This window comes from Ceratotherium simum, chromosome 4 (assembly GCF_057802395.1).
Source record: "Ceratotherium simum simum isolate JZ-2026a chromosome 4, ASM5780239v1, whole genome shotgun sequence".
NCBI classification, from domain to species: domain Eukaryota; kingdom Metazoa; phylum Chordata; class Mammalia; order Perissodactyla; family Rhinocerotidae; genus Ceratotherium; species Ceratotherium simum.
In genome coordinates, this window is record NC_141903.1 from 72,493,337 (window position 1) to 72,520,747 (window position 27,411).

Consider the following 27,411-nt stretch of genomic DNA (forward strand, 5'->3'; position numbering starts at 1 on the left):
ATCTTCCTTTCTTTACCCACAAAAATATATCCATTCTTAAATTTGAAGTTCTTAAAATTGGCTCTGTGAGATCATGCCGGCACATTTTAGGCTTTAAATTCCATTCCTCAGGACTTCACTGAAATATGTTGCTAAAGTGTTCACACTCCCCCGTGTGGCCAGATGTCTCAGTCAAATACTTTAAATAGACTGGATTGCAGGTTTGGAAAGGCTTTTTTGTTCCACTGTATTTAAAGGTGTTGATGTTAAATATCTTCATTTTTCTTTTTCTTGCTCTTTAGTCATTTTATCTTTGTCTTGTTAGTCCGTGCAGCTTTTGGTTTTATAATTCCTTTGTATCTGAGAAGGACTTAAATTCATAACAATTGATATACACAAATAAACAAATACATTCTCGTAGACTCTACTCCATCTTCAAGCATTTGTATTGCAAATGCAACATGACAAATGACATTTTAGTTGCAAGATTCTCTCAAAAATTGCTGCAGACTTCTTAGGATCACTTAGTGGCTGTATAGGGGTCATATTCCAAACAAGTAAGAACTATTTATGAGAGCAGGAGAGAAAGAGCTCTGAAATTCACACAGCTGCATTCATCCCCAGATACCTTCACATATGACAATATAAGAGTGGTTCTTACCTAACCCTAATCGTTTTTTCTTCTGGTTATGTCTTCCCGAAGTCCTTCTCTGTACCCTTTTTCTTGCACCTCCAAATGAAATGCAGCAGAGTAATAAAGGGAGAAGGAAAAAACGCAAAGAAATATCCCTGAGCATAAAAAGTCAATTTTCAAAATGATTTTGTTTCAAAAGCCTACGTTTATCCTTGGAGGCTTAACCAGCATGTTTGCACATGCCTGTGGACAACACGTTATTTAACCTTTGGAGGTACACGCTAGTTTGAAAATGGATTACCAAAACCCAAACTAAGCTTCTTAATCTCACTTCTTGTTCAACAGAGCAGTAGGTAAGAAAATATTTGGGAGAAAGAATCAGTTTCAGGAAATCTTCCTCTGATAATCTTGAGAAGAAAAGAGGATAGTAACTGAACATAGATGGTGGGCAGGGCAGATAACAAACACAGATGGCACATGGTTTTACAATCGTGAGCACAAAGGCTAAAATAAGGCCTAATGCAAGATGGTTTCCTTGAATTGTCTCCAGGGCCACAATATCTCATCAATGACTTATTTGCACATAACAAAGAATTAGAGACATAAACAACTAGAGACTCTTTGGAGAGAGACCATTTTGGAAATATACCTTGACTACCAAGTCATCCCACCCAAAGGCCTGGCCACCCTATCAAATAGATATGGGCAGAATGTGGTGAGATAATAAATAATCTTCAATCTCAGCATAGATGAATCTCTCCAGTGATTTACGTCAGGGGAACAGGATAAAGCCTCTATCCCCTCTTTGCTTCTGCTGGCTGGGACAGAGCAGAACAGACCGATATGTCCAGGTTCTGGCACAAAAACAGGAGTTGTAAATCCGAATTTCTCAGAAGTGTTATGAAACAACGTTGGAATTGCTGATAAAGAGAAGAAAAATTCCTTCTTCTTTCTCTCAAGGTGGAAGTTCAGCCTTTCAGTTTCTAACTGAAAGTACAATCTGCCTCTACTGACACAGAAATCTCGATCTCCCCTGGTTGCATCTGTAACACGGCTCCTTATCAGTTTTCCCAAGCCCTTTATAAATACGGAAATAAAGTACTTTATAGTCCAAATATTGTAAAAAGATCTCACACTGTGCTAGCAATTGTTGCCTAAACCAACAATGCCTGGACATTCAAGATGTAATATTTAAGCTTCCACATAATAACATAATTGGTGAGAATGATCCTGTAAGAAATAGCCTACTATCCACTTGACCGTAGTGGAAAAGAAAATTTCCTTTTTTGTGCAAATAGTTTAATCTTGATTAATATTAATAGACAATAGCACCAAAAACATTATTTCCTGGTCTGTAGTTTTCAAACAGGAAATTATTTGATAGATGACTTATCTGGGAATATATTTAAAGAGTGGGGTTGATAAGGGAACTGAATGACACTATATAGATTTTCATGCTAATAAAAGGGAAAAAATCTGATTTTTCTTATGGAAATTTCTTTTTTAATAATTTAACCAAGAAACAGGATAAAATCTTAATAAAAGCTTACTTTTACTTTTAAAAGAAACATTTTCCTTCCATAGGTACAAAAAATTCACTACAAATTTGCTTGGCAAGAAATAATCTAAATTACATTTTCATTAGTATTAGTAATGGAAACAAATATTGGAAAGCTAAGAAGTAAACGTTAGGGCAGAATCCACAGCAGGTTCTAGCCATAACGGCCTCCCTATAAATTGAATATAATGAAATATATTGAATATTTCAAAACTGCAGAAAATAAGCAGAAAGAGGAGCTAAATTTCTGAAAACATGTATAGAGAAAAATTAAATAATCACTTCACGCTTTCTAAATTTCCATGTACCTTTTAGGACCTGGCTATTTTACAAGCTGGAAATGACAATGATAATTTCTATTGAATGAAGATGAGCACATCTATTGTGACTTAAAATGTAAAAAGCAGCAAAAGAGAGGCAAGTCCAGTACCCTTTTTGAAGGACAGCACTTTCACATGACCCTTCCATGGAGAAGTAGGCCAGTGTCGACAGTGCACATAATGGGGCATCATTCAGTGAAAGGAGAAATTCACAGGCTCAAAGAAAACCCATCTCCAAGTGAAGAGATTTGGTTTTACTAGTATTTCCACAGAACCGATCCAAATAAAAATAGTTCTTTCTCTCTTCCTTTTGTTTACGAACCTGAATAACTGGTTAATCTAGGCCATCACTGTCCTCCATTCATGGTGCACTCTCATGAAAAAAGACTTCCTTTTCCACTCCATCATTTGGTTTCCCGTTCTAAATCTGCCATGTTCACCAACAAAACATTAAAGATTCACCAATTCCTATAGGGAAAACACTCTAAATAACAGAGTTCTGTTTCTAAGTGGAAACTGTGTCTAAAAGTTCCTTTCCCAAGAACATTTTATTTTTTATTTATCATTAACAATTCCCACTTATATTATTGAATCAAATCTTAGTTAAAACTAAATTTGCCAATATTCCAGTAGGAGTTCTTTGCTACCTCATTATTTGTTTCAAGACGGAATTAACAATTTAAAAGCAAGAGAAAATGAAAACCCAGTATTGTGGAAATTACCTCATCTGATCCTTTCTTTTCTCCTGACTTGGAAGGCGATCCACTGCTTTTTTCATTGCCATGCTATAAAAATATTTAAAAAAGGAAAAAAAGATAATGTTTAATAGAAGGAGGTGATACGAGAAAACATAATAGCGACTTTAATCCCAAAGGGCTCAATATACAGACTATAAAAACAAGGACCCCTTTAATCTTCCTTCTGAGAAGGTTGATAATTCTACATCGATGTAGGTGGCTTTCAAAAATCAAGGGAAGCAACAGACACTCATTTGGGATGTAGAAAGTCAGTCTGTAATTAACCAGACACAGATCTGATGGTGACTCCAAGGCGGCATCTCGTCTCCTACAAAATGCCTCACGGAATTTTAAAGCCCAAATTGCCAGCGTGGGAGACATCTGGTTCCTCATGGAGATGCGATGTCTAAGGACCAGGTTGAGCCTAAAACTATACTTAAGCCTCAGTTCAGCACGGACTCTGGGAGGACCACATCTTCTAAGTCAACCATCATTTTTGATGGCTCTTGGAAATTCCCTAGAGTTCTTCCATCTGAGTATTCACCAATGCAGAAAGACCATACCTGCAACCTCTATTTATTGTGGCTTTAGGATTTCATTATGTTCAGAAACAGAATTATTTTTCTCACTAGGACACTGGGGAAGAAAGTGAGTATTTTTATGTGGTACATAAAAGCTTCAAGTACCTTCTTACTTGCTCATTTGTTTTGATTGTAAGATAAAATATACCATAAAGTTTACTGAATTTTTTTGAGAAATGAAAAAAAAACATTGTATGTTCCTAAAAAGGGGATACAAAGAATTATTTCATTTCTTCTACTATGTAGGATGTGCAAGAAAGTGGGAAAATGGAACCTAAATATAAGAAAATAAAAGCTCACCATTGGGTTCAATCCTGATCACCTTCAGTTAAACCAAAGTATGAAAACCCATTACATTCCCTAGAGCAGAATCATAACCTGGATATGTAGGTTAATGAAATTCTTTTAATTAAGAAGAGTGGCAATAATAGTAAGAGTAATAATTATAATTTATATCATTATTATTTATAGGGCACTTTCATATACATTCTTATTTGATACAAAAAAAGGCTCACGTGATTTTATGGATGAAAAAAGCAAAGAAAAGAGTCATTTGGTGTGCTTTTCACAACAACACATATCTAGTAAATGGGAAAAATTTGCAAAGCAGGTTTTCTGAGTTAAAATCTGTTTTTGTCACTATACCATGCTAAATAGAATAAGATAATATTCCTTTTAATCTTATCAATAGATATTTTAGTAAAAAAAAAAAAAAAAGCCCAATGAATACCAGACACATGGATGAAGCCTTTTCTTAATAGTTCTTTGTATGAAAAAGTAGGAAGAAACCACTTTCATGAAGGGAAAATTCTTCCCAAAATGAAACGCTCTCATGGATTAGTGAATGGAATCCACAGAAAAGCAGCCAGGCTGCAATAGTTTAGAGAATGAAGCCCTCTACAGGGCTTGTTTCACCTAGATGGCCTAGTTTGGGCCGGCCCCATGGCTTAGCGGTTAGGTGCGCGCGCTCCGCTGCTGGCGGCCCGGGTTTGGATCCCAGGCGCGCACCAAGGCACCGCTTCTCCGGCCGTGCTGAGGCCGCGTCCCACATACAGCAACTAGAAGGATGTGCAGCTATGACATGCAACTGTCTACTGGGGCTTTGGGGGGAAAATAAATAAATAAATATAATCTTTAAAAAAAAAAAAAAAGTTTGTCAGTCCACAGTTGAGAGCAATCGGTATTGAGGAATTAACGAATCTTGAAAGAAAAGGAACCATTTAAAAGCCCACATATACATCAGTGCCAGATGGTAAGTGATAAGTTTTAGAAGATTCCTAAAGGCCAGCTTAGGGGGAAGAAGAATCATTCTCCATTTGGAGATAGAATATGAGAGGGACAGAGCTACAATGACAGAGATTCACTCAATCTGTCTCCTTCCAGAACTGGTAACTTTAGAACCTCATCACATTCACTTATCATCTCCAATTCCATATCTTTTTCAGATTAGATATAGGTAATAATAGCAACAATATACACTGTTTTACTGCATATACTATTTTGAGTGCCTCATTTACTTGTCAGGAGGTATTATTACTCCATTTTACAAATGAGAAAAATTACAGAGGCAACTCACTCTTGTCTGGTGCAAGCTTTCATGCTCTACAAGGTTCCACTCTGCTTCCTACTCATATGGCAAATATATATTATGATTTATTATCCTATAGTAAATGCACAGACAGCCTTTTCTCCCAGAAATATAGGTATATGGATTTTTTTTCTTTAAAAATTTTAAAAAGTTATTTCCTGGCGGTATTTCAAAGTTGCAGTCCTACAGATTAACCAATACATCAGTTACTTGCTTCCATTTAAATACTCAAAATAACTCAAAATTATGTAGGTTCCAAATAATAGTTTGGGAGGGATAAATATAATGAATGCTTTTAAAAATGTTCAGTGATAATGACAACTTCTAAAAATTATGTATTATAAGAATTGGTATTTTGTGATTTCAAAAGAAATATTTTCTCTCAATAGAAAGCTTTTTTACAATACACAAAAATATAATGACATAAAAACGACATATAATCAAATGGCAATATATTTTAGGAAATTTATGGATTATATTTTCCCAGTTTCTTAGTTTGTTTTTTTTAATCTGGCTTTTTATTATAAAATTTTTCCAACATACAGAAAAGTTGAAAGAATAATACAATGAATGTCAATATTCCCACCACTTAAATTCAACAACTATTAACAACGTTGCTTTATTTTGCCATATATGCATATATTATAGACAGATATATAGATCTATCCATCTATACTTGTATATGCACCTGCATTTGAAAGTAAATTGCAGATATCCTGAAACTTTACCTCTAAACATTTCACCAAGTATCTCCCTAAATTGAGGACTTTTTCCCATGTAACTCCAATATTATTGTCACGCTACGAGAATTAACAGGAATTACCTTATGCCACTCAATTTCCAGTAAATAGCAACTTTATACATGAACCATGCCCTGATCATTTCTTGTGGCTTATTCAATACTCAGCAGTCTATTAATGATGTAAAATCAGTTATATCTTTTCACTGAGAGAGATTCAAAGTGCTTGATTTTTTAATTCATGGAATAATTGAGCACTTTCCACATAATTGAGCTGGTAGAATGAAATATTTGGGAATGATATATGTCAACTTGGATCCAGCTTAGGAACCTGCAGCAAGTCTTTTTAGGAGTGAGGAGAGAGAACTTTGCTCCTACGTGTAACTGGTGGGTTGGGCAGAGAGGAGAGAAGCATGGAGAAGGGAAGGAGTGATAGCTCAGGAAAGAGCTGATAAATCCATGGGGGACTTTTCTACATGAGGGAAAAGAAAATAACATGTTCTAAGCATCTACTCTGTGCTAAGCCCAGTGCTGGGCATTTCCTCTAAGTGGTCACCTTTACTCCCCATAGCAGCTCTACAGGTACACACTGCCAGCTCGTTTTATGGGTAAAGAAATCAAGGCTCTGAAAGGTGAGATCCTCCTTGGTCATACCACATATTAGGATTATCATCTATGGGCCAGAAATTGGGCTACTCTGGATCTAATGAAAAGCTAAGATCTTGTGATTCACATCAAGAAAGTCTCAATCCAATGCTCTAGAAAGAAAACAACAACCCAAAAAACCAACAAAACCAAAACAAAACCTTCCTATTCTAAAACTGGTTTGTTTTATAAAATTAATCAGAAACATGATACTTATAAATTTCACCATGTATTAGCAGCTGGAGAGGAGGCCAAAGACAGGAAGGGCAGGATGCCAGCCCCAAAGCAGTAAAAATTTCACTGGTAGGAGAAGGCCACAGAGATAGGAAATGACGTGGAGCTAAGATAAAGGACAGAGGCAGTATGTGCAGCAGGAGTTCGGAAGCAGGGAAAAAATCAGATAAACGGCTTTCCTGTCTTCCCTCAAAAAGGAATAATTTTCCAAACAGTTCCCACCCCCTGGCATCACCAAATATTTGGCAAGTACAGCTGAAATTTGTCTTCATTCTAGGAGATAGCATTTATATGCTCAAAATCTGCAATAGCAAACCCATAAACCTGTCAGGAAATCAACAAGAGCCAGGAGCAGTAAGGCTGGGAGCTGGCGCTCTCACCCAGCTAAGGCCTTGTGCTAGGGCCAGTGCTTCGGCTTTCGAGCATTTGGGCATCCCCCCCATTATTACCCAGACACACCCTGAAACACGCACAGACAAGGGGATATGACATACAGAATAAGATAAAATCAAACAAGTCCAAGCCCAGCTGTGACAGAGTACCAAATGCTAGTGCTTCTGCAATGCCTTTGCCGTACTTAAAAAAAAGAGGTACAGAGTTTCTTTTAGGGGGTGACAAAAACATTCTAAAATTAAATTGAGGTCATGCTCGCACCACCCTGTGAATATACTAAAAAATATTGAATTGTATGTTTTAATGGGTGAATTTACGGTTTGTGAATTACATGCAAAGAAAGCTGTTTAAGAAAACAGCAAAGATGGGGCCGGACCAGTGGTGTAGTGGTTAAGTTCGGGCGCTCTGCTTCGGTGGCCCGGGGTTCACGGGTTCAGATCCCTGGTGCGGGATCCCCTATACGTAGGCGAGGACCTACACACTGCTCATCAAGCCATGCTGTGGTGGAATCCTATATACAAAATAGAGGAAAATGGACACAGATGTTAGCTCAGGGCTAATCTTCCTCAGCAAAAAGAGGAGAATTAGCTCAGCCAGTCTTCCTCACAGACACAAAAAAACAGTAAAGGTTATCTGAAAACAACTCGAAAATTTTCCTTCTTCAACTTGGACACAAGGCCATGGAGATCAATACTTGCATGTCCAGCATCAGTTATAGCAAAATCATAAAGCAATAAAAGATTCTTTTGGTGCCCTCTGGACTTGGCTAGTGCACAGAGCTCAGCTCTCACTGCACCACTGCGGCATGTGCTACTGAGAAAGGCTTGTTGCCGGGGCCACCCCAGGATCCCGGGCCTTCGGTTAGCAGTAGGTCCCATCCTTCAGTGTGGGTCACAAGTACCTGGTGCACTTTTGGGAACACTCACACCAGAGCCCAGAGATTTAGGTTTAGTTCGTCTAGGGTGGGGCCTGGGCATGGTTATATTTTTGTAAAATCCCCCAGCTGATCCTAATATGCAGCTAGGATTGGAAACCACTGGTTTTGAGGGGTGATGTGTGGGCACTACAACAGGAAGTGGAGGTTTCTGCTCCTCAAATCATCCCACTGAGTGGGCACCCATGGGGAACTTCCCCGGGTCAGGCAGGCTGGGACAGCCCCGGGCCCCTGGGTAAACTCGGATTGCTCAATGAAGGAGCACAGTGCCCTGCGTTCACGCCAGCACCTCCTGACTAATTTTGAGCCTTAGCCCTATCCTATCTTGCACATCATATCTTCACATCTGCACATTAGTCTCTACTTCCTTATTAAAACGAAGAATATACTTTATCGTATGTTCTCTTGCTTACTGATTACTTTACAAACAGATATTTTGCCTTCCCAACCAGATGGTAAATTATATTCTTTTTTTTCTGGTCCTGTGGTAGGGGTGTGACAAATAATTCTTGATTGAATGACTGCATTTCCACAAACCTCTAAATGTTCCCTCTTCAGGTCAGTAAACTAGATAAAAGAGAAAGAAGCTGAAAAAATAGCTTGAAAAATTAAGAGACAATGTCTAAATGGATATTTCCTGCAAAATCCCTTAAAATCTATTCTTGTGTGTATTCTGCTTGCTAAAACAAAAATGTTCAGCAAACAAGCAGAAGGACCAAGATGTAAAGCTGGTTTTGCTGCAAAACAGTCTCCCTGGCACAGATCTGGGCCTGTCTGCCCACAGGTAGATTCCTTGCCCTGACCCTCCTCTGTTGGTGGAGCGGGGATGTTTGCTAGCTCCCTGGATGACGAATGGCCTCAGGCTGGGTTTGGCCAGTGGGAGGCACGAGCAGGAGACTGGAGGTGGTAAGTAGGTGGTATCTCCCCCCTCCTCTCTGCCTCTGGGAGCCTCTGCAGTAGGATTCTCCTGCAGGGCTGGCTAGTGGCTGGTCCAGCTACTACAGAGTGATCCAGCTCCTCCCTCTGTCTTTCCAGCCTAGGAACATTAGCAGCTTCCTGCAATTTCTAATCTCTGGATTGCCTCACTCTCCCTAGTGGGCTTCTCAGCCTCTTCTGTTACCTGGGTAACCAACTCTCTGCATTCCATACCCTGACAAATTCCAAAAGGGCAGAAAGAGCATGGATCTCAAAGGCTATGGGACCCTGGGCAAATAATTTAACCTTTCTGCTTTCTCCTTGTAAAATGGAGCTAATAGTACCCACCCCAAGGGCTGGCATAGTTTTGAAACAAGCTGATACTAATGAGGAGCCTGACCCATTGCCGAGTTCATTTTAAGAATACAATAAAAGTTATTCCACTCCCTTCTTTTTCTCTGGCGTCAATCTGATTCTGGTAAATTATGGCACAGTAAAATGAATATGAGAAGTAAGCAAAGGTTTAAAAGTTTCATTTTCTATGGCTGTAAATATTAGACCAGAGAATTTAGGTTTTTACTTTTCATAAGTACAAAGGAACCAGGTTCATCTGATAAGTTTATGTTTAGTACCGTGTCTATCTCATGACTGAGTATTATATTTCCACCTTACATCTAAGGAAACAAAGTACGTAGATAATACAGAATTCATCTTCCAAACTATTTACACCAAGTTGGCCATAGGAATGACACTTAAATTTGCAATTCCCATGCTTTAAAATACTTTGGAAGGGTGTGGTGTGTGTATGTATGTGTGTGTTGGTGGGGCTGGGAGTTGGATAGATAAAGCAAGATTGGTACAAGGTTATAATGTTCACAATTATTGAAGCCATGTGAAGGGTACACGAGGAGTTCATTATATTATTCTCTCCTCTTCTGTGACAAAAAGTTTTGAAAAATTTAGAATCTTCTGATCTCAAGAGCATGTATCTCCCTAGAGTCATCCAAAGACAATATCCTAGCCATTTAACTTGGTTTTAACACTGAAAACCCCAAATTCATGGAGAAGGCTAATATGAGAGGTAAAGTTTATTTACTAAAAAAAAAAAAAAAAAAATCAGGGGCCGGCCAGTGGCATAGTGGTTAAGTGCATGCACTCTGCCCCGGCGGCCCAGGGTTCGCAGGTTCGGATCCTGAACGCGCACCGACACACGGCTTGTCAAGTCATGCTGTGGCGGCTTCCCCAGTAAAGTAGAGGAAGATGGGCACAGTAAAAAGAGGAGGATTGGCAACGGAAGTTAGCTCAGGACTAATCTTCCTCACCAAAAAAAAGAAAAAGTCAGTGAGTAGTCGCTATGTGTTATGTGTTGTAGGGAAAATACTCATTAAAGAAATGGAAGTAAATGAAAGGTCTGGCTTTCAATACACGATATCTTTATGCTCCTCTAAAAATGTCTGTTATCAAACTATAAAGTTATAAATAATCTTCTTTGGGATTCTCATATAAAAGAAGACACATATTAAGGATTAGCTGCATAGCTAGAATTCTGAAATCCTGATGTTTCACCTGAACTCCATGTATGCATTTTTGTAACATTTTAACATTCTGGTGGGTATGCCAAGGTGGCACTGTACAGGAACATGCTCTTTTTTGTCCAGTTTTCAGAGGTACCATCAAATTGCCTCTCTCCCACCTTTAGCCTCTGGGATCTACCTGCAGTAAGCTTTCTGAATTTTCTCTAAGTCAAAGAAGACATCATAAGAATTTCAATAGTTACTTTGTTGCTTTTGTAGTAAACATTAGGATATAGTTGTGGTTTTTATCTATAAGAAATGCAAGAGAAGACCAGGCATGGACCATCTACAATTTTTGTGTCCACAGCACCCTGTATAGAACCTAACACATAGTAGGTGGACAATAAGCAACTGTGAACATCTTTGACCTTTACCAAATCATTCGTGTGTTTTATGAGTTCTCCACAGTCAAAATGTGGGGATACATTTTTAGGAAACACATTTTTAGGAAACTCTAACCATAGAATCCTTTTTCTTCCTGAGTTAAATGACTCTCCCATCTGAGGAGGCAACTTACATAAACAGCGTTCATTGGATGGAGTTGTTTTGCATTTTTCTTAACTGAAGGATACCCGATACACTTTTTTCTTCCTTTGTGGTAGCTGTAAGCTTTCTGGGTAAGTTTTTATGAAAAGAAAATGAGACAACTTGAAGAACAGAACTTTGGAATCACATTAACAGGATTTCCATCCTTAAAACACCAGAGAGAGAGGATTCTGGGAAGATGGTGGAGTATGAGGCACCAGGAATCCACCTCTCCACCTAGACAAAAATCTGAGCGGCAGAATCTGTCAGATATAACTACTTTGAAACTCTGGAGTCTACTGAAAGCTTACAACTTCCAGGGGAAGGCTGGGATAAGTTTTGGTTAATTTCCATCAATTTCATCTCTTAGCTCAGCACAGCTACCCACTCCCCATTCCCCAGTCCATGGCAGGCAGCTGTGTAGTGGAGAACAGCTTGCATGAAGTTTGGGGGATCCAGCATGGGAAATAAGGACTCTGCCCTCCAACTACTGGTGATCTGGATTCTGATGACTGATTGCTGCTCTGCTCACGGAGTTGCAGACACAGTGACGGGGAAGCATTGTTGCAAGCCCCTTCCCCTCCAACTGAGACAACTTTCAGGGGACTTAAAGGACTGGCACCCCTCCTTTCCATAGTTAATTTTTCTCTTTTTTCCCTTTTAGGAGCCAGATGGTAAAGAATAAGACATTCAAAAGCAACTGAATATATGGGAGAATTAGACAGTCACCACACACGCCCAGAGGAAGAAGCAGGCTCAGGAAAGAAATGAGAAGATCTTAAGTTTACACTTCAGACTAAACCTCAGCACAGAGACAGTCTGCAACAATCAGAAAAACAAAACAAAACAAAAACAGCAAAGCCTGGGGAAGGGGGAGAATCTGCTTTCTGGAGCTACCACACTGTTAGACTCAAATGTCCAGTTTTCTTCTTTTTTTTTTTTTGTGAAGAAGATTGGCCCTGAGCTAAAATCTGCCAATCCTCCTCTTTTTGCTGAGGAAGACTGGCCCTGGGCTAACATCCATGCCCATCTGCCTCCACTTTATATGGGACACTGCCACAGCATGGCTTGCCAAGTGGTGCATTAGTGCGTGCCGGGGGTCCGAACCGGCGAACCCTGGGCCGCTGCAGCAGAGCGTGCACACTTAACTGCTTGTGCCACCGGGCCGGCCCCTCAAATGTCCAGTTTTCAAGCAAAAAAATCACAAGGCATTCAAAGAAACAGAGACGTATCACCCATTCAAAGAAAAAATAAAGCAAAAGAGAAAGAGCAGATGGCAGATCTACTAGAAAAAGACTTTAAAACAAATTGTCTTAAAGATGTTCAAAGAACTAAAGGAAGATGTAGAAAAAGTCAAGAAAATGATGTACAAACAAAATGGAAATATCAATAAAGAGATAGATGACCTAAAAGGAAACCAGAAAGAAATTCTAGAGTGGAGAAGTACAATAACTGAAATGAAAAATTCACTAGAGGGATTCAAAAGCAGATTTGAACAGGCAGAAGAAAGAACCAGCAAACTTGAAAATAGGACAATTGAAGTTATGGACTCTGAAGAACAGCAAGAAAAATGATTGAAGAAAAGTGAACAGAACCTAAGGGAGCTGAGAGATACCATCAAGTAGACCAACATACACATTGTGGGAGTCCCAGAGGGAGAAGAGAGAGAAAAAGGGGCAGAGAGATTATATGAAGAAATAATGACCTAAAACTTCCCAAATTAGATGAAAGCCATGAATATAAACATCCAAGAAGCTCAACGAACTTCAAGTATGATGAACTCAAAGAAATCCCCATGAAGACACATTATAATCAAACTGTTCAAAGACAAAGACAAAGAGAGAATCCTGAAAGCAGGAAAAAAAAAATGACATCACATACAAGGGCTACTTAACAAGATTACTCATCAGATTTCTCATCAGAAAGCTTAGAGGTCAGAAGGTAATGGGACAAGTATTGGCGAGCATGTGAAAAAATTGGAACCCTTGTGTACTGGTGGTGGGAATATCAAATGATACAACCACTGTGGAAAACAGCAAGGTGGTTCCTCAAAAATAGCTAAAACATGGAAGCAACCGGACAGATGAATGGATAAGCAAAATGTGGTATATATATACACAATGGAATATTATTCAGCCTTTAAAAGGAAGGAAATTCTGACATATGCTATGACATAGATGAATCTTGAGAACATTATGCTAAGTGAAATAAGCCAGTCATAAAAAGACCAATACTGTATGATTCTACTTATATGAGGTTCCTAGAGTAGTCAAAATCATAGAGACAGAAAGTAGAATGGTAGATGCCAAGGACTAGGGGAGAAAGGAATGGGAACTTACTAATCAATAAACATAAAGTTTCAGTCAAGCAAGATGAATAAGCTCTAGAGATCTGCTGTACAACATAGTACCTATAGTTAACAATAATGTACTGTACACTTAAAAATTTGTTGAGGGTAGATCTCACATTAAATGTTCTTACAATAGACTAAAAAAAAGAAAATCGGGGCTGGCCCTGGGGCATAGCGGTTAAGTGCACACACTCCACTGCTGGCAGCTCGGGTTCGGATCCCGGGCACGCACCAGTGCACCACTAGTCAGGCCATGCTGTGGCAGCATCCCATATAAAGTGGAGGAAAGATGGGCACAGATGTTAGCCCAGGGCCAATCTTCCTCAGCAAAACAGGAGGATTGGCATGGATGTTAGCTCAGGGCTGATCTTCCTTACAAAAAAACAAAATGGTAAGGAACACAAATGCTTGAATTCAATGCTATGTATTAGAATGTATGTATGTAAACTGGATGGGATTTATTGTTTCACGTGTACAGAGTTTTAGTTTTGCAAGACAAAAAGACTTCTGGAGATAGATGGTGGTGACGGTTGCATAAGAATACGAATGTACTTAATTCCACTGAAATTTACACTTAAAAACGGTTAAGAGGGTAAATTTTATGTATATTTTACCACAATAATAATCATTAAAAAAAACCTCTAGGAAAAAATAGAATAAAGATGGGCTTCTTAGAGAAGTCTTGTATTCCACTGAGACAACCTACTTAGAACTAATTACCCACCCATTCACCTTGGAATCTCAAATGACCACCCACTGTTTCCATTCCCAGCAAGCTACATCATTCTTTAAAAAGCACTTGTAGAATATATTTAACTTTCTGGGAAGTGTCAAAACTGATTAAAGAACAGTATCATCAGATGTTACTCCTAGTTTAAAAGTCTTACCTGCAACGGGAAGCAACCCAATTCAGAAACTGCCAACCAAAAGAGGAAAGTGGTGTGTGACCTCCATTCTCCCAACACCCTAAATCCTCTTTGCAGACCCTATAATTTGCATTCCTTACTCCTACAAGTCATTGCAGACAAATGGTCTGTCCTGCCATGGAAGGCTTGTGACATTCTCAGGCTGGCTGCAAGGATGGGGCCTCCCAAATGACTGGGCTCCTTGATCATGCTGCCACTGGACCCATGGGTCTAATTAGGCTAAGAAACACCTTTAATTAACACGGTCTAATCAAGTCAACTTATGACTCAGGAATGTGATTACTGGTGTAAACCAAATTTCCTCTCCTTCATGCTTCATCATTATGATGCTCATCAGATGTTCCTCAAATTTAGCTTTCCAAAGTTGTTTTTTTTTTTTTTTACTATGACTACATAATTCTACAGAAGATAAGATCAAAGATATTGATGGTATTCAATGTGGAAATGTACATTGCAATGTTTCACAGACTAGCTGTATAGGTGGCCCTCCCTTAAACAAACACACCTTAGATACATCTTTTAATTATTTTATTTTATTGTGCCTAAAATTTTAAAGTTAGGTTATTAAAATCTTTTTTAGTATTTAAAGGATCCCACTTAAGATATTTTAGTTACAGGATTTACCAGGAGCATGTATATATATAATATATAATACATACATACATATATTATATGACATATGTATGTATGTTATAAATTGGCTCCACAGATTTATGGGTGGGCTTTTGTGCATGAATGTGCATATTTTGTAGTGGGAAAATGGTCCATAACTTTCATTTAATTCTCAAAATGGTCTGTGATCACCTCCGACAACCACCAATCAAAAATGGAGAGGAACCCATGTCTAGAGCTGTCCTGTCCAGTCCTGTAGCTGTGCTTATCGACCGCACTTGAAATGTGGCAAATGTGAATTGAGTTGTCCTGTAAGCACAAAATATACACTGATTTCTAAGAATTAATATGAAAAAGAAGATGTAAAATATCTCAATGATTTGAACATTGATTACATTTTAAAATAATAATGTTTGGAATATAGTGGGTTAAATAAAATATATTATTAGCATTAATTTCACCTGTTTCTTTTTGCTTTTGTTAATGTAGCTACCAGAAAATTTAAAATTACATGTGTGGCTCACACTGTATTTCTGTTGGACAGCATTGGTTTGGGAAAAGTCAAAGCTTGATTACAGGCATATTGCTGATTCTAGGAGGTTCCTACTAGCAAACAATTTTTATAATAGTGCCAAAACTGGATTCTATGAGAGGTATTAGTAAAAATGTCAGACTACACCTAAACATAACAGGGTTAAAAGTACAGACAAACTACTTTCATCCAAATATTCCAGCATAATTTTCTTTAGAGAATCATGAATTTGGAAGGAGAAGTCTGATGTCAACTCCGAACTACTGCCATTTATATTTGCAGATAATTCATGTGGTACATTTTGATAAGAACCTTAGAACAATAATGACTCAAAGCAAACTTTTGCTTTTAGCATATCAATAAGAAGTTACATTTTAAAAGTCCAGAAAATGTAATGGGAAATATTCGTGAGGAAATATCTCAAGGGAAGCTGGAATTCCCAATCACGAAAGGTATGTGGGTATGGTACTTTGATTCATGAATCTAATTAGTCCTTACCAACTCTTACGTGGTGCCTATTATCACCCCCATTTTATAGATGTGGAAACAGGTTCCAAAAGGTGGACTCACTGCCGTTTGAGAACAAGGACTCTGACTTGTTCTCCACCGTGTACTTGGGGGCTAGTACTGGGCCTGGCCCATAGTAGATGCTCAGTGAACCTCCATTGACTGGTAAGTGACAGCTTTCTGATTCCAACACAAGGTTTCTCTCCAAAGTGTCTGATAACAACATCCTTGCTTTTTCCAATAACACATTCTGAGAAAGAGAGAGGTGTGCTTAACCAATTTTTTAAAATTCTCAACATAAATCAGTGGGACAAAATATTTTGACTCTGTCAATAAAACTTTTGTGTATTTTTTGGGGGGGAAGCAATCTAACATTAAATCATGCTTATGGATTCCAAAACATTACAAGTGCCAGCTCGACTGGATATCACACCTAAGTGGTTGGGCAGGCATTCAATGCAGTAAACAAATGGAACATCTGTACCCCTTATCCAAAAGTACCGAGCAGCTCGCTGGCTCTCTCTGTATCTCTCTCTCTCTCTCATTCTCAACTGGGGTCTTGATCTCACTGGCTTCTGCTCCTTGGAGTTTTGGGTTTTCTCCTTGCCTCCCATCCAGGCTGCCTGTCCTCTGCGTTGGAGAATGCACGTCCAACAACGTTCCTCTAAAAGTCTGGAGCTTTACTTATGGGTTAAAAAAAGTAAAAACACGAGATCTGAGCTCTTGTGAGCTCAGCCCTAGTTCATTCAGGAATCCGCGTCCAGGGGCGGAATTCCTCCAGCAACAATTCCTGTTCCATTCAACTGAAGAGTGAGAGCCGGAGCCTGGTGCGTCTGCTCACACCGACTCGCACGTCCGGGCGCGCTCCCACATACCACGACTGGGTGAGTCTCGGCCTCTCCCGGAGGCTCACCTGAAGGTCTGAGAGGAGGTCGTACCCGGTCCCCACCCTTACCCCGCCAAACCCCGGACAATAACTCGTCCACACTCCCAGAAAGGCAAACACATTCCCCTCCCGGTCCTGCCCAGGCACGATCGCTCCTATTTACCGTCTTGTACCACCAGCTTGCGAATGCCATGGCGACAACCGGTTTGGCTCTGAGTCGCGCGGCAGAGGACCCAGCACGGACGCGGGGCGCTGTGCACGGGGCCCCAGGCTTGCACTCCGCGTGTCTGGACCTGGACGGTGCTGAGCTCTTCAAGCCCCGCAGCTGTCAGGTGGGCGGGCCTGGGCGGGGCCCGACGAAGGCCCCGCCCCCGCCGGACTGGCCCCGCCCCGCCCCATTTGGCTCGGGGCTGGTTAGGGAAGATGTGTTATTTCTGCAGGCAGCCACGCCCTGGAGCCCGGATCGTATACGGAAGGCAGGGGCCCGCCGTCCAGTTAAACTACCCTACCCGCTCTGGGGGTCCCGAAGAACTTTATTCCCCTTTCATCTCCATCCTCGTTTCACTCACGTCTCACCAAACAACTTTTCTCGACGCGGGCCACCCCCTATGCAGCTCGCGCCACGCCCAGCACGCTTGGCCCTGGCCCGGGAATCCCGGCCACCTCCAGCCACCTGCCCGGCCGCAGGCACTGAGCCCCGGGCCCTTCTTCGGCCTGGGGAGGGGCGCCCGGGGCAGCAGGCCAGGCAGGCTAGGCCTAGAGGAGGGGCCCACGGGCCGGAGTCCTCCCAGCGCTCAGCCCTGCGGCTCCTGCGGGAGCGCCACTCACCTCCTGGGTGTGGCGGGCCGCTGCAGCGCGCCGGGGCCGCGGGGAGGCGGCGGGCTTCTGGCCCGGCTGGGACATGGCGAGGCCGCGGGGAGCGCTGCCTCCGGGAGGGCGCAGCGGAGACTGGAAGGGAGGCCCGGGCGGGGAGCGCTGGGAGGGAGGGAAAGAGGGAGGGACCGGAGGGGCCGGCGGGCGCGCCCGTGAGGCAGCTTTTCCGACCCAGCCCCGAGCCCGCGCCGGGGCTCCCCCTCGCCCCGCTGGGTCCTCCCCTTCCTGCCCGCCGCGGGCTGGGGCCCCCGCTGCAGCGGTCCCGGGCTCCCTGCCTGAAACTTAACACCCTCGGTCCCGAGTCCTCCCCCCGTGACCCTCCCCGCCACCCAGGACTGCTGGGTTCCCCGTGGGTCACAGAGAGGAGGGGCTGAAGGTCTCAGGGTTCCTCCTTCGACTTGCCCAGACTTAGCTTGCAGTTGCGCAACGGGAGAGCCGGACCCGGGCGTGGCCAGTGTACGCCTGGACACTTCTCCCGAAGAACCTCGAGATTAGACACCTTTTCTGCAATCTGCCCTAGTTTAGCTAGGGGAAGAATTTACCAACTCCAATCTGGCTCAAGCCTGGACCGTCTAGATAAGGAAGCGGATCACAAAAACAAATTGGTCTGTGGGTGTGTGTGTGCGTGCCTGTGTATTTTTGTCATTTTAGTTTGGATTTTGGGAGAGCAATTTTGAAAGTTTAATGATGTCTTGTGGGTAGGAAGCTGTAGGTTCCAATCCAAATCCAAGAACAGTCCCCAATTTAAACCCCTATAGCCTGTCTGAAGCCTGGCGGGTTTTGTTTCGGAAGCTGGATTGCTTTTGTCTTTGGCTCATCTTAAACAGCACTTCCTGGTTTGGGACTGGAAGTGAAATATAACAAGCCTGACTAGAAAACGCTCCTTTACAAACGCTGTCAGCCTGTGGTTGCTGCAGATTTGTGATCAGACCCGACAGAAAAAACCTGTTACCCTACAATGGCGTGCCTAGGGGTGGCTGCTCTCTGCAGTGTTGTGATTTAGACAATTGGAGAGAGGGAGGACAGGTTATAGGAAAAGATTTGTCATGATATATTGAGCTTGGCAGAATGGAACTCTTGCTTCCTCCTACACTATCATTTTTAGGGATTCTGACTTCCCTTTATTAAATGGACTGGCTAGCTTCATTCTTAATGGGAGGAGCAGGGAGGGATGATTTAAATGTATTGCCTCTTAAAGAGTTCTATTATCTTTGTATCTAGTATTTCCAACCAACAGGCTGCAGTGCAGGAATTGACAGATAAACATGAAACAACTTGGATAGGGGATTTATCATTGTCCATTCAAGGAAAATAGATTGGTGGCATGAATTACATTCATAATTGGGGAAAATACGTCATAAGCCTGAAAAAAATGCTTTTATGATTGTCACCAGCGATTTAAACAAACACATAAACAATGGGGGTGAGGAGATAGGCAGCCCCACCTCAGGGCTCAGGAACTGGAACCATTTCCTTACTTGGGAGACTAGAGGGCCTAGATTCAGGTTCTAGATCCCTAAGTACATTATCCTAACTCTGGAAGAAGAATGGTACCCACTGAAGTTTGAGGTATTTTCTAACGGAGTATTTAAAATTGAACTTAAACCGGTTAGTTCTATATTTCTTGAAAGGCTTCCATGTCAAGCATTGTGAAAGGAATTGTAGAGGGAGCAATAATATAAAGATTAAAAATACACATTCCCTGCCCTCCAGGGACTTACAGCTTAGCTCATGTGGCGTTTGTAACACAGGGTCATTTGGGTGACATAGAGCGTGTGACTAATACAAATATGCTTCAGGAGTTTGGCGTTTTGAGGGGTTTGGTGATTATAGGAAGGGCAAGGAGGCTTCAGCGGGCTGGCTGGCTGGTGGGATGTGGACAGAAGAAGAAAGGGTGAAGGCAGTTCAGGAAATAAAAAGGAGCCCACCCAGCTGACTAGAGCTGCTGGTCCAAGTTCAGGAGTAATCAACACATTTATCAACTTATTTTCTAAGCAGCTACACTGTGCTACATGATATAGTTGATATCAAAATCTATAAGACATAATGACCTTTGCCTTAGGTTTTGCTCAAGAGCTGGAACTCATATAAGCAGAACGTTATGGGGCAAACAGTACATTGATGACTATGAGCAAGAAGAACGTCAAAGAAGTTGAAGAAGAGGCTGATGTTTTCGCTTTCTCTTGTAGTCAGTGAGGAATGTGGAACTTTGATACCAGGATCAGCATTGAGCATCTTGGGAAAGCTTGTTTTGAATATATACGGCAACTTTTGCTACATTTTTACTTGCACATATTGTGTTTTATTCCTTTATTTACTCAGTAACAGGATGCCTGCTATGTGTCAGGCTCTGTGGAGGTACCAGGGACCTCCTACACTCAAGGACCTCATAGTCCAGTAGGAAAGACAGACAGATAAATCCACAACGCTGTGACGGTGGCCAGCGGAGGTATTCCAAGAGCATTGTAGGATCCTGAGGAGGGGCTTCTCATTCTGACCGAGGGCTGGGCAGTCTGGGAGAGGAAGGAGCTCAGGGGCTGCTTCCTCCCCTGATGTTGACTTAAGGGTTGACTTGAGTGAGTTGAAACCTCATGTTGACTTGAATGAGATGAAACCTGCTCTGAGTGATCTCCACATTTTATGTTCTCTTCATCTTCACTACTGCTGTCCCTGTTCAGAAACTCATCACTTCTCATCAGGAAATGTGTAAAATGAGAAAAAGAAAGACAAGATGGAGTCCAGAGAAGAAGCCAGTGGAGCCTGAGGAGGCGGAAGCAGGTAGAGAAGTGGGTGCCAAAGGCCAAGGGAGGAAGGGCTTCTAAAAGGAGCGGCTGGGCCACAATGTCAAATGTCACTCAAAGGGTGGGTCAGACAACGGATGAAGAGTGTCCATTTGATCTGAAAGCTGAGAGGTTTTTTTGGGTAACACAGACAGTGGGTAAAATTGGGAAGGAGGCAGAGTTTTTCTGAGGTACCCACAGTTTGGGCAGTACTCTCCACTTCGGATGGTATTTCTTTCTGCACCACCACATACCCCTGGAAGGGAAGTTCCCCCGCGAAAACCTGGGCCTTCTGGCTGACAACCAAGTGCCTTCAATCCCACTGAAACTTACCTGTACTATCTGCCATCTTGAGACTCTCGGCCAAATTCGCTCTGCTCCATAGTAATGTTTTCCTGAGTAAACCAGAAAAAAAAAAAGGCAAAATATGGAAAGGCTCTCAGAGCCTCCTTTCCCTTATAACATGCATGTATCTAAGTAGGAGCTTCATGCCCTGACTGTTGCATTATCCAGAAGAATGGCCTCAGTGGTGAATTTCTGTGCATGAAGGAGAGGAAGATGTGCTAGCCAGGTGGAGAATATGTTTAGACCATAGGATCCTTGCCATGTGCTATGGTCTGAATGTTTATGTCCCCCACAAATTCATATGTTGAAATCCTAATGCCCAACGTGATGGCATTAGTAGGTGGGGCCTTTGGGAGGTGTTAGGTCATGAGGATGGAGCTCTCATGACTGGGATTGGTGCCCTTATAAAAGATGCCCAAGAGAGCTCCCTTGCCCCTTCCACCATGTGAGGATACAATGAGAAGTCCATGACTCTGAAGAGGGCCCTCACCCAACCATGTGGGCACTCCGATCTCGGACTTCTAGCCTCCAGACCGTGAGAAATACATTCTGTTGTTTCTAAGCTCCCCAGTCTCTATTATTTTGTTATAGGCAGTCCAAATGGACTAAGACACTGTGCTTCTCAGATCACATTGGGCTTGTGCATGGATGGCAGATAGGGTGGGGGGAGGAAGAAAGAATGGAGATGGAAGGATGGAGGGACAGAGGAAGAAGAGAAGGAAGAGAAGAAACAGCAGATGAAATAGTTTTAAATTCTCACTGCTGCCAAACAAGAACTTGAGTCACACACATACCTGTGGCTAGGCCCTCAGGTTTCATTTCTCATCCTTTATGTCTCTCTTACTATCTGTGCTCCAGATAGTAAAACACCTGCAAAATACCTTCAGGCCTTGTTCTTCAGCATCACGAAATGTCTTGCTTCTTGTCTGTGTGGACAAAAGAGGACTGAGATCATATCTCCTTTTCAGGAGTTTATTAGGGAGTGCTCTTGGGATCAGCACCTGTGGAAGGGAAGGAAGGATGGGCAAAGGGAGAAGCTGAGCTGGGAGGCAGATCCACTAGAAGCCTCAGATAATCCTGTAGGGAAGGATGAAGATGGGATGCCCTTTAGAGACGTCCAAGGTCGGCGAGAGAGGGCTGAGCCTTTATAAGCCTGCATCGACCAATCCTTACATATGGTTGGGGGGCAGGGAGTAGGGCTTTAGGGGAGGGAGCTTGCTCCCCTAAGCTGTGGCAACCCTCAAATGGGGCTGAGAGATGAGGGCTTCCTGCTGGTGCCACTCCCAGGAGCCGGGCAATGGCTCTTTTATTGCTGAAGGGGATTCAAGTAGTTGATCACATCCATTACACTTCTCCATGCTATATAACACCAGAAAACTTTGCAAAGAGAATGGAGGAGGGAATAAATATTGTGAAAACATGCTGTTAAGTTGCTGTATAACGGAACATTAGGTTTGAAAATATTACCCATTTAATTAAATTTCTCCCCCTTTTACAATGACTTTTGCCTTCAAGAGGGGTCACTGAAGAACAATTTGTTTCACAGAGCAGCCATGCTGTTAATACTAGTCTCAAGGTATATAAAAACAATGATTTTACAAATTGATTCCTAAGAATGGTTAGAAATAAAGGGAAAATAAAATTTTTGTTTTCTAGTTTTTGTCTAGTGGTATTAAAACAAAACAAGATTACTCTATAGGTCTGGCAGCAGGCAAGGAGGTAGGTATGAGACACCCCCAGCTTGCAAGGAAGCTATAAGAGCCTTCAGCTGTCTTCTGCTTTCCTTGCTAATTTCCTTTTGGTTTACAACTTTTCGTCCTCTGGGGTGTGGGTTCATGAAAAGAGCTTGGTTCTCAGTGTGATCTGCTGGCCAACAGCTAACTAGCACTGTATGAATCATCCCTTTTTAGTGTTTACAGTCCTTGATGGCTCCTCAGTGCTAACAGGATGAAATTTAGACCCTTAATATGGCCTGCCAGGACCTGCAGGATCTGACCGGGCAGCCCTGTCTTCAGCCTCGCGCCTTCACACCGCTGTATTCCAGCCATGCCCTCCTGCTTTCAGATCCCAGAACATTCCCGGCTCTTCCCAGTGCCTGCCTTTGTTCATTTCCCCTCCCCTGGAATATACCTCCCTTCCCATTCCCAAAGCTCTCTCTACCTTTCTCCAGCACTGCATTATATTGTAACTGTCTATAGTCCCATATAAAGCCCAGGAACCTCATGGCCCAAACCTAAATGCAGTTTATATTTAAAGAAACAGGTTCGGCGTTCCAAAAGTAATTAAAAGCATTTGAATCTTTACTGCAATCCCTTTACTGCAATTGAAAATGCCTGAGTGGACAGACAATCTGAATACTCAGCAAAACATCTTAAAAATTCTTTCTCTCTTTATCTTACTCCCATTATCTCCCCCATGCTCTGCAACTTCTATAAACTCTCCAAAAACCAACTGGAAGATGCTATCTTGTCTTATTTCTCCTCCTTGTTTCCTTCTACAATGATATAATTCTTCCTAGAGGGTCCTATGGAGGTGAAATCATTGTGAATATTAATATATTCTATGATCCCTGTCATAACTGTTTTTATCTGCATCCACCACTAGACTCCATGATGAAAAGGATCATTTCAGTCTTATTCACAGAACTTGAGACTATGCGTGGCACATAATATGTCCTCAGTAAATATTTATGGCATGAATAAGAACACATTACTGGGTTTTTCCAGGCTAGACTTCCTTCTCTAAAAGATGAAAGAAATAGACTGGGGAATTTAGAAAGATACTTACAATTGAAGTGTCTCCATCATATATGATCAGGAGGTCAGGAGGAGAACTGTCTAATCACTGTGGTACTGTTTGTATTGAATGACTCTCACAGTTGATAATGACAGTAAATAAATAAAAAACTTCTAGTACTTTCTATGTACTAGGAACTGTTTTAAGGGCTTTACATATATTCACTCATTTCACCCTTATGAGATAGGAAGCATTTTTCTCCCTGGTTACAGGTGAGGAAACTAAGGCCCAGAGAGGTTGAATAATTTGCCCTGGATTACACAGCTGCTCAGTGACAGCATTAGCATTTGATGAAGGTGGTCTAGCTCTCTGGCCTGTGCTCCTAACTACTACTCTATATTTATTCTCTGCTATATACAAAACAACCTTTATCATGGAATGTGGAGTGGAATGTTTGCATATGGATGGGATGCATGATGCCTTGGGGTGAGGGATTGAGATTATAGTGATTTAATATCTGCCATGATAAAAGTGAATTTTTCTAAGGTACTTTAGTTACCTGTTCTTCACAGTATATCAGGAGAATATAAAAATAATACTTTTAGCCAGTCACAAAATTTCATATATTATGTGATTCCATTTATATGAAATGTTCAGAATAGGCAAATCTATAGAGACAGAAAGTAGAAAGTAGATTAGCAGTTGTTTAGGGCTGGTGTGGGGGTGTGAGGACAGGAGAGTGACACCTAAAGGGTTTGGGTTTCTTTGTGAGGTGATGAAAATGACCTAAAATTGACTGTTGACTTACATGTCTATGAATATACTAAAAATCATTGAATTGTATACTTAAAATGATGAATTGTAGAGTATGTGAATTATATTTCAATTGTTATTAAAAAAATACTTCCTTACAAACTTGTCTTCAACATAATGACTATCTATGAATTTCAAAAGATGCTTTAAGATCCTTCTACAGCACAAGTGGGTCACTTCATCTTCTGTTTACTTATTCACGTTTGCAGTTCCTCCAAGGGTTTTAGAAACATGCTCACGGCAGGAGTCATTTTGTTACTTGGCAGGTTCACACTGCATGTTGATCAGCTATTTCAAGCGATGAATGTACTGCTGGAAAATTAAACCTTTAAAAATGGTTATTACAAATAAAAATTTATTTCAAATATTTTAGGGGTGTTTATTCTCAGACAATTCTTGTTAAACATAAAACTATTTTTCTAATAAAATTGTTATTTTGGAATAATTTTAGATTTACAGAAAAGTTGCAGAGATAGCACAGAGCTTCCCACCTTCAGTTTCCCTGAATGTCACCATCTTACATTACCGTGATACATTTCTCAAAACTAAGAAACCAACATTGATGTACTACTCCAAACTAAACTCCAGACTTTATTTGGATTTCATCAGTTATTTCACTAATGTCTTTTTTCTGTTTGAGGTTCCAATCCAGGACATCGCACTACAGTCATATCTCCTTACAGTCTTCTGGGGTCTGTGACAGTTTTTCAGGCTTTCCTTGTTTTTCGCGACCTTGACAGTTTTGAGGAGTGCTGGTCAGAGGTTTTGTAGATGTCACTCACTTTGAGTTTATCTGATGTTTTTCTCATGATTAGACTGGAGCTGTGGTTTGGGGGAAGAGCACTACAGTGGTCAGTGGCTTTATCATCACATTGTATTGAGGGTCCATGCTATCCACACGATTATTGCTGGAGATGTTAACCTCGAATGCTTGGGTGAGGAAGGCAGTGTTTCCCAGGTTTCTCCCTGAAAAGTTGCTATCTCTCCCTATCTATACTCTTTTCTTGGGAAGCAGGTGTCTAAGTCCAGCCCACACTCAGATTATTATTTTTTGTTTTATTTTATTTTTTTGGTGAGGAAGATTGTCCCTGAGCTAACATCTGTGCCAGTTTTCCTCAATTTTGTATGTGGGACACTGCCACAGCATGGCTTGTCAGGCAGTGTGTATGTCTGCGCCTGGGATCCAAACCGGCGGACCTGGTCATTGAAGCGGAGCGCACAAACTTAACCACTACACCACTGGGCTGGCCCCTCAGATTATTTTCAAATGTGAAAATTATTCCTATTTTGTTCCAAATGTAATATTCACTTTTAATATTTTCAAAGATTATTGCAATTAACTTGGATTCTCTTTTTCTTTAACGTCTAATACTAAACTTTAAAATTTTTTTTTTTTTTTTTTTTTAAAGATTTTATTTATTCATTTTTTTCCCCCCAAAGCCCCAGCAGATAGTTGTATGTCATAGGTTCACATCCTTCTAGTTGCTGTACGTGGGACTCGGCCTCGCGCTGGACGGAGAAGTGGTGCCTTGGGGCGCGCCCGGGATCCGAACCCGGGCCGCCAGCATCAGAGCGCGCGCACTTAACCGCTAAGCCACGGAGCCGGCCCTAAACTTTAAAATTTTTAAATTCTAGTCCTTTGGAAAGATAGATATTATAAATTATACGAATACGAGTGTGACTGCTGCTTTCAAAGAGGTGAAATGTGAGTTTGTATAATTCCCTTTAAATGATTATCTTTTCTATTTTAAGATGTCATTGAATGAGGAAACACTGTAAAGTTATCTCAAACTTTGCGAGTGCCAGAGGACAATATGGGAGAATACTTTTTATAATCTTATATTGGAAAGCTCTCTCTAAAATATGACACAAAACCTGGAAGCTTTAAAGGCAAAGATTAAGAAATCTGACTACATTAAAATTTAAAAATTCCTCATAGAAAATAAATGTATAAATAAAGACAACATAAAAATGACTATAAACCAATAATCAACAATTCAATAGAAACATCGCAAAGGATACAAATAGAGAATTCACAGAAAAAGGAATATAAATGGCTTGTTAACGTGTGAGAAGACACTTCAATCTGATTCCAAATAAGACAAATACATATTAAAACCACAATCAGATACCATTTTTATCCTATTAGACTGGGAAAGACAAAAAAAATGAACAATACACAGCACTGGCAATATTGTAGAGAAGTAGGTACTATCTCATATTGCTAATTGGAATATAAATTGATGAAACAATTTTGGCTGGCAATTTGGCAAGTATCTGTCAAAAATGTAATTGTAAACATCTTTTCACTAGTGATTTAACTTTTAGGAATTTCTCTAAGAAATATACTTGCAAATGTACGTGCACAAAGACACATACAAAACTGTTCATTACAGCACTGTTTATAATACTGAAAAACTGGAATCCAGCTAACTGGCCACCAGTAAGGAATAGTGCAATGTAGTATGAAACAATCACATAATAGTGCAGCCATTTACAAGATCGATACCTATGAGCTGATATGGACTGTCCTACAAGATGTGTTGTTAACTAAAAAGGCAGCGTGAAGAACGGTATACGTAGTATTCTAGTATTACGTAAAAATAAAAAAGGGATATATATTTTATAAATTATCCATATAACCACTTATGTATTGCTTGTATTGGCCATTTCTGGAATGATACATAAAAAATGG

The 27,411-nt window shown here is 41.0% G+C and overlaps 1 protein-coding gene across 3 annotated transcripts in view; it reads right to left on the minus strand.

The window, feature by feature from the left end:
* The window catches only part of CAST (calpastatin), a 118,956-nt gene extending 100,781 nt beyond the window's left edge, over positions 1 to 18,175 (minus strand). For 2 of the 3 annotated variants that reach the window (XM_087430013.1, XM_087430010.1), the window contains exons 1-2: positions 17,998 to 18,175; positions 3,214 to 3,276 (exon numbers count right to left, since the gene is read on the minus strand). In XM_087430013.1, the coding sequence (XP_087286139.1) occupies positions 3,214 to 3,276; positions 17,998 to 18,072 (138 nt within the window). In that variant the 5' untranslated portion in view covers positions 18,073 to 18,175. Of the gene's footprint in view, positions 1 to 3,213; positions 3,277 to 17,332; positions 17,489 to 17,997 lie in introns of those variants that run through there. The other variant, XM_087430012.1, reaches the window with a different exon arrangement.
* Between the last annotated feature and the right edge of the window lie 9,236 nt (positions 18,176 to 27,411).